At 35.3% G+C, this 11,686-nt stretch overlaps 1 protein-coding gene across 1 annotated transcript in view; it reads left to right on the top strand.

Moving 5' to 3' along the window:
• Positions 1 to 11,147, top strand: part of LOC107719381 (collagen alpha-1(XII) chain-like) — an 80,941-nt gene extending 69,794 nt beyond the window's left edge. Inside the window, exons 70-78 of the mRNA XM_016526790.1 lie at positions 1,340 to 1,393; positions 2,325 to 2,378; positions 2,507 to 2,578; positions 3,538 to 3,573; positions 3,660 to 3,726; positions 4,312 to 4,494; positions 5,043 to 5,120; positions 6,391 to 6,561; positions 10,624 to 11,147. Of these exons, the coding sequence (XP_016382276.1) occupies positions 1,340 to 1,393; positions 2,325 to 2,378; positions 2,507 to 2,578; positions 3,538 to 3,573; positions 3,660 to 3,726; positions 4,312 to 4,494; positions 5,043 to 5,120; positions 6,391 to 6,561; positions 10,624 to 10,745 (837 nt within the window). The 3' untranslated portion in view covers positions 10,746 to 11,147. The remainder of the gene's footprint in view (positions 1 to 1,339; positions 1,394 to 2,324; positions 2,379 to 2,506; positions 2,579 to 3,537; positions 3,574 to 3,659; positions 3,727 to 4,311; positions 4,495 to 5,042; positions 5,121 to 6,390; positions 6,562 to 10,623) is intronic.
• Positions 11,148 to 11,686: the final 539 nt, after the last annotated feature.

Raw genomic sequence — 11,686 nt, 5'->3', positions numbered from 1 at the left:
GTTATTTAGTCCCTGGAATGTGAATTTTACTTGAAGATCCCCGCCGAAAAACTTGTATTTTACCCCCGGAATGCGATTTTTACAGGGGAACCCTCCTCGAAACGCGATTGGGCTAGTTTTATTGCGAAAACCTGGCAACCCTGTTCATAGGCGCTACCTGCTGTCAGAGAGTGCGTCTCATTCAGACCTGCTGTTTTTGTTTCGTGCAGATGTTTTATGTAGCAAATAAATAAATAACACCTAAAGTCAGACCATTCTGTTTTTGTTTTAAATCCTGAAATTAATCTAAATCAAATCAAAAACAACTGCCCGTGCAGATCGTGATTAAAATGCAGTGGTTGCCTCTAATTTCAAATGGCTAGATATTTTTGTTTAAAGCCAGTTTTTTTGTTATAAAGCAAATAGCCAATAAATAAATTTGCTTAAAAATCAGTATCAGTATCAGAATCCAATTTTCTAGTTAAAAAAAAAAAGAAAGAAAAGAGAATCTGAATTCTGAATCAGCTATGACCGGCGCATCACTAATTAAAATACTAAGTAAAAGGCCTCAAATTTGAAGTACAATCTGGGATGTCTTTTTCTATCAATTCTTCAATAGGTAGATCTTGTCTTTCATAAAGGCCGAGGTCAGGGATATTGGGCCTAAAAAGGTTGGTGACCACTGATCTAAGGAAAGTGTGGAAGATTTGGAATGACAAGGGTGATTATAAGACAAATCACAATCAAAAAGCATTGGACATTGAATATTGACAATTGGGCAATGAACACTGGTTCCTGGTGCAACTGGTTCCTGCGAATAAAAAAACATTGTGCTGATCCAGTTCGAAAGCAGGAGAGATGTTTTTTGTATTAATTAACAAATTAAGAGGAAGACAAAAAAAGGTAGAAGTTTTTCTCACTGTTGTGGTTATACTGCATGGTCATTTTGTGAATTCTCCAGGACGGACTGCGATATCCGATCCATCTTAATGAAGAGTGGGCTCAGCCGTGCAGGTGACCATGTTGGAGGAGTTGCTATAACAACATGCATTTAATGACTTGCAGAGAATGCAGCCAGGGTTTATGACGGCCAGTAAAATGGATCTGGAATATATTAAGTACCCTGTAAATCTAATGCCAAGACATCAAAGGAGAAGCAGGGTTGACAAAGAGAAAGCAAGCAAGCTAGCAAGAAAGAAATGGAGGATATCTTGTGTGTTGGTGGGAAATTGTTTGTGTAAAGTAGTTTGATTTGTTTGGTCGGAGGTAAGCGACCTGTGCTAATATGAACCTGGTGTGAGACTCTGGCACTGAGATTGTTAGTTTTAGCTTTTGCCTTTTCTTCCATTCTTTCTCTAAGGGTCCACCGGGACCGGCTGGTGCCATCGGGCCTATCGGACCTGCTGGAATACGGGTGAGTGAAACACATTAGGGTGAAACTCATGAAAACTTACTTTTCAAGCATATTTCACTCCAAAATCAAATGAAAAAAAAAAAGACTTAATTTAATATAATTTTAATTATATCATATTTAAATCTAGATTTTATTCATTTGTGAAGTATTTCATCTTTAAATCATGAATAGCTGTACTGCCTTTAATTTATGCTTTATGTTTTTAATAATTATTAATTTATTATTATTATTTATCATTATATTTTTAGAATAAAATATGTATTCTGTTATTTTAGAATAAAATATATATTTACAATAATAATGAAAATAATATTAATAATAATAACACTTATTATTATTATACTGTAAAGCACTTTGGTCAACTTTGTTTTAAAATTGCTATATTTTACATACTGTAAATATACAATTAATGTACAGTTGAATTGAGAATTTATCATTATATTTTTAGAATAAAATATGTATTCTGTTATTTTAGAATAAAATATATATTTACAATAATAATGAAAATAATACTAATAATAATAACAACACTTATTATTATTATACTGTAAAGCACTTTGGTCAACTTTGTTTTAAAATTGCTATATTTTACATACTGTAAATATACAATTAATGTACAGTTGAATTGAGAATTCTTATTATAATTTATATTTTTTACTGAAACATAATGCATTTTTTAATAATTAAAAATTCAATAATTTTCATAGCAATTAAGTACATTTTCCTTACATACTCTCATTACTGTAATACAGTATTAAAACATCTCAGTAGTCCTTTAAATAGGCTTCATGTTCTTCATTTTCATTTCGGGGCTCAAATAAAACACAGATGTTTCTTTGAGAGACTCATTAAGATGTGATTCATGTGGATCTGAACGAACATGTGTGATATCAGTCTAATGTGGATCTGTGCATGTATGTTATCAACGCAGGGACCCCCAGGGAAGGAGGGGCCGGTGGGATCCATGGGCCCACAAGGACCTATGGTATGTTCTTGATTTTTTGGGGGGGAGAAGAGGGAGTGTTGTTAAATTTGTTTTCTTTTACTCAGATGTGAGACTGTATTGCAGACATCTGTTTTGCTGAAGACCCGAGCTGTTATTATTTTGTTTAGGGACCCCCAGGAGCCCCTGGAATGCCGGGACCTACTGGAAAGCCTGGAAAGAATGGAGATACCGGTGTTCCGGTATGAAACCTTTTGGTTTTCATAGACGTATAATAGCATGATACTGACACTGACACTAATTCGCTAAATTAGTCAAAAAACTCATTTAAATCTGTTTTTAGTCTATTTTGACTCCTTTTAGAAGAAACATCTGATTAAAAGTTTCTTTTACATGTTGCTTTGAATAGTTAATTGTTTAGTCTTACAAAACACGAGTGGTACCATTATATGAGTTTTAACCACACATTAAGACTATTTTTGACATTTTTTTCCCCCAAAAGTTAAGAAAGCAAATAGTCTAACACATGATACTGACACTGACACTAATTCGCTAAATTAGTCAAAAAAAAAAAAAACCCTTCTCTTTAATATATCTATTGTTTGAGAGCTGAAGTCTCCTGCTGATTTTCCTTCTAAGAAAAAGACCCCAGTAGTCTCATCTGTGTTTCTTCTAAACTTCTAGATCTCTGAACCTGTGCTCAGATTTGCCAAGATTTAGTAAAATCAGAAATCTCAGTGTGAACTCAAGCATTTCTTATCAAAGTCTTTCAAGAGCAAATGATCTGATCTGCTGTTTACATTCATTTTACAGATGAATACTCACTGTATAACAACTAGTGACTCATTTAAATCTGTTTTTAGTCTATTTTGACTCCTTTTAGAAGAAACATCTGATTAAACATTTCTTTTACATGTTGCTTTGAATAGTTAATTGTTTAGTCTTACAAAACACGAGTGGCACCATTATATGAGTTTTAACCACACATTAAGACTATTTTTGACCTTTTTTTCCCCCAAAAGTCAAGAAAGCAAATAGTCTAACACGATCCACATTGTTTGCAAATCAGTTCAATAAGTATTTACTCACTGAAATGCACAACGCGGTTTCGGGCATAAGTCAGGAGCAAGCCAGTGATTTTAGTTCATGTTCGGATGCGTCACAGTCAATTTAAAGGGAAATATGATTTTCATTCATACAGGGACCTTCTGGGGTTAAAGGAGACAAAGGAGACAGAGTGAGTGATGATTTTAATATCTGCTTTCATCATTTCGCAAGAGTTTGAGTGGAGGAGACGTTAACATCTCGTATTCATCCTCCTAGGGAGACATCGCATCCCAGAGCATGATGCGCTCTATTGCCAGACAAGTGTGCGAACAGCTTGTGAACGGTAATGCATTTCATCCAGTAGAATGTTCTGAAGCAAAACATTTTTGTAATTTATGCAATAAAGTAAATTGCAAATATACAGTACACCACTGCTCAAAAGTTTTTGAAAAGTCTCTTCTGCTCACCAAGGCTGCATTTATTTGATAAAAAATACAGTAAAAGCAGTAATATTGTGAAATATTATTACAATTTAAAGTAACTGTTTTCTATTTGAATATATTGTAAAATGTCATTTATTCCTGTGATGTAAATTCCTGTGAATTTTCAGCATCATTACTCCAATCCTCAAGTGTCACATGATCCTTCAGAAATCATTCTAATATGCTGATTTGCTGCTCAGGAAACATTTCTTATTATTATCAATGTTGAAAACGGTTGTGTTGCCTCATTTTTTTGTAGATTTTTTTTTTTTTTCAGAATTCTTGATGAATTGGAAGTTCAAAAGAACAGCATTTATTTGAAACATTATAAATGTATTTACTGTCACTTTTGATCATTTTAAAAGATGTTATAAGACATGATGTTCAGATGATCCCAAGGGTTACATTTTATTACAATCTGCTGTTTCACGGTTTACGTTTTACAGGACAAATGGGTCGATTCAACGAAATGTTGAACCAGATCCCCAGCAACTATCACAGCAACAGTCCTGGGCCTTCTGGCCCCCCTGGACCTCCTGGACCCATGGGACCACGCGGAGAGCCCGGTCGGATAGGCAGAAACGGCCTTCTCGGAAGTCCAGGGTTGCCTGGTCAACAGGGAGAACGAGGTACCAGAAACAACAGCCAAAACTAAAACATAAACAGAAAACCATGCCAAATACAACCATGTGATTTTAATCAGCCTCAAGAACTGTGGTTAGTTTGGACTTCTGCCCTCGCTGTACAGTATATGTAGAAATGCTAAGATAAATAATTGATGTCTAGTGAGCTGCCATGCGGTTTACTGTCTAAATTAATAGGAAACACTCTCTCATACACTTTTAAAAGTAAAGCTTCTTTATTGGGATTGATGGTTCCATGAAGAACCTTTAATATTCATAGAATCTTTCCATTCCGCAGTTAAAAAAAGTTTTTTTGATTTTTAAACTGTTCTTCACACTAAGAAAAAATGGTACATTTAAGAACTGTTCTTTATGGAACCCAAAATGGATCTTCTATGGCATTGCTTCAAGAATGCAAGTACCTGATTAGAAATGCATCTGTCAGCATTTCTGCATCCAGACGTTTGTCTATGGCACATTTAGCAGTGTGTTACAGCTATGTGTGTGTTTGTGTGGGGTATTTATATATCTGTGTTTATGTGTGTTTTCATTAGGACCAGCCGGAGAAAAGGGAGACAGAGGAAGTCCAGGCATTGGAGAGAAAGGACAGAGAGGAGCCACTGGACCACCTGGTATGTTTCATGTGCTAAAAACCTAGCTTAAGTAGCTCATCTGATGAGGAATACAGTCATGAAAAACCTAGAAATGTCAGGGAAAATTGTGATTTACTGGCCAGTTTCTTCCCTTTTTCTAAGTAGGAGATTATGCTATATTTGAACTCAACATCCGCCACTTACATTTTTAGGCACAGAGCTATTGGATGTGTTGCGTTTTAAGTTACATAACACTTAAAAAATGAGCGGACATAACTCTTCCAGACTTTTCCCTCAAAGAAACTGTATGTCAATTCAAGTCAAATCACATTCATTTATATTGTGCTTTATACAATACAGATTTTTTCAAAGCAGCTTCACAGAAATAAACAGGAAAATAGCAGTGTTGTAAAATTTCAACAGTTATAAAATTACGTCAGTTTCAGCTGCATTAATGAGGAACTTTATTGAGGAACGAAAGACAGCTCTACCGAAGAAAATAATGTCATCCAGTTCAATATTTCTGAAATTTAATATTAAGTCCCCTGTTTGGAAAGTCATTGTTTATGCAGTTCTGTTTGGCGATGCTAATGGTAAAGAAATTTATTTATACGGAAAATTTATACTGCAGATAAAACCTGAAATATATGTATGATTTCATGCTGCAATCAATGGGAAAATTTTGTACCTAAAAATTTCAATGTTGCAAAACTGTATTATTATTTAAAAAATGAGCGGACATAACTCTTCCAGACTTTTCCCTCAAAGAAACTGTATGTCAATTCAAGTCAAATCACATTCATTTATATTGTGCTTTATACAATACAGATTTTTTCAAAGCAGCTTCACAGAAATAAACAGGAAAATAGCAGTGTTGTAAAATTTCAACAGTTATAAAATTACGTCAGTTTCAGCTGCATTAATGAGGAACTTTATTGAGGAACGAAAGACAGCTCTACCGAAGAAAATAATGTCATCCAGTTCAATATTTCTGAAATTTAATATTAAGTCCCCTGTTTGGAAAGTCATTGTTTATGCAGTTCTGTTTGGCGATGCTAATGGTAAAGAAATTTATTTATACGGAAAATTTATACTGCAGATAAAACCTGAAATATATGTATGATTTCATGCTGCAATCAATGGGAAAAATTTTGCACCTAAAAATTTCAATGTTGCAAAACTGTATTATTATTATTATTATTATTATTATATATCGATAATACTTCTGAAAGTTAATTCTCTTTTAAGCCCCTATTTATGTCACATTTAAAGGTGTTTTCTGAGACAGTATTTTTCCTGATTTCTGTAGGCCCACCTGGTGAGTCCAGAGTCGGCCCTTCTGGTTCAACTGGCCCTCCGGGCAGCCGCGGTCCTCCCGGTCGCAACGGTGTCAGCGGTGTACGCGGTCCGCCCGGCCCACCTGGCTACTGTGACTCCTCTCAGTGTGTCGGTATCCCGTATAACGGACAGGGTTACAGAGGTACGTCCCTCATGTTCTAGCTGTGCCCGGTGCATGACAGTAGAAATAACATTAATAGCATGTGTAGTGTAACGCAGTGCATGAACTGAGCAGTAGATGATGTAGCTAGTTACAGCAAAGTAATGCAGATTATCATGGGTGAATCTTATCAAACCTTTCAGGAACATGCTTGAGGCATATTTCACTCCAATATCAAAAGAAAAAATAAAGAAAATTAAGCCATTTTTATGACCTTTAGCATTATTTTGACATAAACATAGATTTTTAGGTTTTTGAAAGAAGTTTCTTCTGCTCACCAAGGCTTTTATTTTATTTTATTTTATTGCATTTATTTGACCAAAATACAGTAAAACCTGTAATATTGTGAAATATTATTACAATTTAAAATAACTGCTTTCTGTTGTGATATTTTTTAAAGGGGTCATGAACTGAGAAATCAAAATTCCCTTGATCTTTTGACATATAAGAGGTCATTGTACTGTAAAAACATCCTGTAATTTTCAGAACTCAAAACTTTCTCGTTAGTCTAAAAACAGCTTATATTGACGCCGATCTGACAAAATGACAGCTTGTGGAATGAGCCACTTTATGACGTAATAGTGTGTCTAACCCCCGCCTCCGCAGAAGAAGATCAACGCCTGCTTCTACATCACTGCCTGTTTAGCTCCGCCCACCGATTCTACATCACTGCCTGTTTAGAGCAGCAAATGCAGGTTTACACAGAAACCAAACGATAAAGATGCTCCGAAGAAAACAAGATGCTGTTCAGTGCCAGGCTGTGGAAAAACACAGTCTTTGCATCGCTGTCCTTCTGATCCCAACATTAGGAAAGAGTGGATGAACTTTATTTTTTACTGAAGTTCCAGATCGTGTCAGTAAGAACTTGGTCCTTTGTTCACTTCATTTTACCACGGATTCGTTTACAAACAAAACACACATTTACAAACAAAGCACAATTCGACGCAGGATTTTAAGAAAGATTGAAAATAAAAGATGATGCTGTGGTGAATATAATGGATCTGACAGTAATGTCGTAATGTCGTAAACTTCCGAGTCTACAATCTGCCACACCTATTCAAACAGAGCGTTCTGATGAGGAGGTCAAAACAGGACAGAAAAGAGCCTATTACTTCTCAATTATGATGTTTTATAATCTAAAAATATTGATTACATTATAAGTAGCCCTCAGAGAACAGTACAAAATAATAAAAAAAAAGCAGTTCATGACCGCTTTAAAATGTAATTTATACCTGTGATGCAAAGCTGAATTTTCAGCAGCCATTACTCCAGTCTTCAGTGTCACTTTTGATGTGTTTTAATGCATCCTTTCTGGATGAAAGTATTATAATTTCACCGACCCCAAACTTTTGAACGGTAGTGTAATGACATTCAAAACATTAATTCCCATTTCTGTAATGCACAAAATATTAAGAATTGGAAGTCTTTAAAAGCCATATGCTAACTTTATGTGAGACAGAGACCAAAATTTGACCCAAGCTGTTATTCCATGATTAGTCAGTGATTGAGTCTGTAAGCTGAACTTGAGAACCAAACAAATGTTTTGTAAATAGAGTCATATGATTCTTTAAAAAGATCTGACTCAAAAGAGTGATTCTTTAAAAACATGGACATTGGATTCAGTTTCCAGGTTTTTCTTTGAACAAAGCTCTCGTATGACATGTGGACTACTTTTATTAAACTTTTTCGTCCTTTTTAAAGCTTCAGTTTGCATTGACATTGCAATTGCATAAAAATTATGACTAGGACAGTCTTTCTACACAAAAGAAAGGCTTTAGAACGACTTAAGAGTAAACAGTGAAAGAATTTTAATTGTCCTATAAATAAGCTTCATTTTCTTTCATTTTCATGCACAGTACAATTTAAATTTTTTTTTAAATTTTTTTTATTTCGGAATGAAACGTGCTCTGGATTCTCACCCTCTTAGTATCACAGTATCAAAAGCTGATTTTCAGTTTGTGATTTGTCTGGCAAAGAATTCTAATCCCCTCTTTGACCTGTTCCAGGTTCATAAACTTTCTAAACCACCTGTGCTGCTTACACTTTGAAATCCTGAGAAAATCACATGTTATTGGGCTCTGTACGGATAACCAACCACGGAGATGATTAAGCGAACACTATTGAATAAAAGCAAATAAACAAACAGAGATTACGATCTGCGGATGGGTACTAACAACAACTCACAGCCACGGGCATCAGTGACGGCAGCCAAAACAACCCAAAACAAGCTGCAGTCGGCTGGAGACGCATGACCAAAACACACCAGCAACCACAACAAATACTAACCAGGTGGATCTGTAGCCAAAACAACTGTCATTTAGCATGTTAACTCCAAGAGTTTTGTTTATCTGTACATAAACTAATCATGCCTAGTAAGTGAATCCCAGTCCACTAAAAAGCAATAGTTTTAACCCTTGTAGTGAGCTTGAATTCAACTGCTTGCTGAATGCAGACACCAGTGCCTCTTATTTTACTGCGTGCCTTAAGTGATCTCACAGACCTTTGCTCAGGGTCAGTTTCTTTTTGTTCATTGGACCCTGGGGGTTTCTTTTCTTTGCTCTTTTAGTATGTATGTACACACTCCTCTTTCTAGTATAATTTCCTAAAGGTTAATTTCTGTATCAGTGAGATCATTTCTCTTTCATTTGGCTGTTAGTAAGGGTTTAGATGAATATCTGAATGGGCGTGTGGTTGAGTTCTTGATTTCAGTTTTCATGTTGATAATGATTTTTTTCTGTAGCACGCCAACTTGTCCATATCAGCAGCCATTAGTTTTGATAGTAATTTCACAATGTCTATAAATATAGGATGAATTCAGGTACAACGGGCGACTTTTTGCCATTTGAGATGACTGGGAAAAGTGGTCCAATTATCCTGAATTAACCCTATATACAAACACTGGGGTCCAAAATTCTGAAACCTCATTGAAAATTTATATATTTTCCATTAAAATCTGAAAATCAATGTTTTTAGATTTTGAAGCTCATGGTTTCATTTGGTTCTTGCTAAAGTTTTATGTATTTGACATTTGTGTATTTGGCAGACACATTTATCCAAAGTTGGTTAGATTGTATTCAAGTAATTTATGTTGTCAGCATGTGCAATGGATGGGAATCTAACCAATGACCTTGTGTGAGTTGAACGTTGAAGATCTTTCATCTAGGTAGCAAATTAGCTTATCAATCAAATTGTTTTGCTGATGTAATTTGGAAGCATTTTTAATTGAGGTTTCAGGCTTTTGGACCCTGCTGTGCAAAAGTCTTAGGCCACTAGTATTTTCACCAACAAAAAATGGTTTTAAGTCTATTTCTGTATTTTGCTTTAGTGTGTCAGTAGGAAATATCAGTTTACATTTCCAAACATTCCTTTTGCCGTTAATTGTAATAATCCAGTAAGATTTTTGTTTGCACAAGGAGTCTGACAACAGCTAGGACTCCACGCAGAGATCTGATATGTTCATCATCAGTCTGTCTGGAATGACATGAAAAAACCGAATGAGACAGACTAAATCCAGAAGAACTGTGGCAACGTCTACAAAACACTTCAAGAAACCTACCTGTAAAGCTACAGTACTGTGAAAAGTTTTAGGCACGTGTGCAAAAATGCTGTAAAGTGACGATGCTTTGAAAAATAATGCCATAAATAGTTTTTATTTATCAATTAACCACTATTAACTAAATTAAATCAACATTTGGTGTGATACACTGAGAAACTGTGCGCTACACTTGCACATAGTTTTTAAGGTAGCTTTACAGGTAGGTTTCTTGAAGCATCTTGGAGATGTTTGGAAATGTAAACTGATATTTCCTACTGACACACTACAGCAAAAGATAGAAATAACTGACTTAAAACCATTTTTTGTTGGTGAAAATACAAGTGGCCCAAGACTTTTGCACAGTAGCGTACATAAAGCACTGACCCATTTACAGCCCATCAACAAGCACTTTCTAACCCTTTGCACTTACCGTAGCCACATAGAGGAAGGTAACGATTGCATTTTGCTTGTTGAGTGACTCAATTGGCCACTGCCATATCTCCAAGCAGAACAGTTTCCACCTGATGCCGAGCAAATAGTCCCAATCCCAGAAGAAGACTTTGAGATTTCACCAAACCAACGGCGCAAGAGGTCGCTGCCAGAGACGGGATCTGAAAGGAAAGCGTGGTAAAGAAACAAAAAAAAAAGAGGGGAGGGGGGGTTCATTGGATCATGTTATATGTCTGTTGATGTTTCAACGGCCTGTACAGATAATTTAACCCTTCAAACCCTTTGTGAATTCAGCAGATCAGACGCATGAATCTCCTAATATAACCTCAAAGCTTCTTTCTGTACTCCATCGCTTGTAAAATCGCATTGAATATGTGTCCGATTGGAATCATTGACGTGTCACACATCGCAGCGTGCAGGTGAAAGGTGTTTGATAATTTATTAACATTGAAGGGTTTCCAAAGATCATCGCCTCTTCCAGTCATCTGCATATTCACCATTCATCACTTATGTACGAATACACATTATTATTCATTACTGTCTTCATTCACCTGAGAGAATGTCTTTTTTGTTTTTGTTAACATCTGCAGTAAAACATGCCTTCCATCATGATATTATAAATCAGATATTGATCATATTGGATTAATGTTTGATTTAACCTCACAGCTGATTTTTTACCAAAGATGGAATTGCATGTCTGTGGTGTATATTTAGTATGTTTTTGTTTTTAATTTTAATTTGTAGTTGTTTGTTTTTCTTTCTTTTAAATCCAGAATATAGTTGTTGTAATTGTTGTTTTATCAGTATCAAATGCAGTTTTGGCATTTGCGTGCAAGACTATATATATATATATAGTATTGCTGCTTCATGTTTGTAACTGCACATTGTGAATTCCACAGCCTTATTTTCTTATTTATTTCTGAAACAGAGGAGGCATTTTTCAATAAAACTACTGAAAATATTAAGTGTGACATTTTTGTATAAGTATAATCTTGCATAAGATTCACATTTTATTGCTAGTGTCATCTGATAAAGGATTTAACACCCAAACTATGATTAAATGGCTTATGAAATCAAAAGCAGGCTTTTAGCCCATGTGTGAAATCTAAATTCTTATATGAT

This window comes from Sinocyclocheilus rhinocerous, unplaced genomic scaffold (genome assembly GCF_001515625.1).
Source record: "Sinocyclocheilus rhinocerous isolate Xijiao unplaced genomic scaffold, SAMN03320098_v1.1 scaffold303, whole genome shotgun sequence".
NCBI lineage: Eukaryota > Metazoa > Chordata > Actinopteri > Cypriniformes > Cyprinidae > Sinocyclocheilus > Sinocyclocheilus rhinocerous.
Note: the sequence above shows the minus strand (reverse complement) of the source record. Positions and strands in the feature narration are given on the sequence as shown.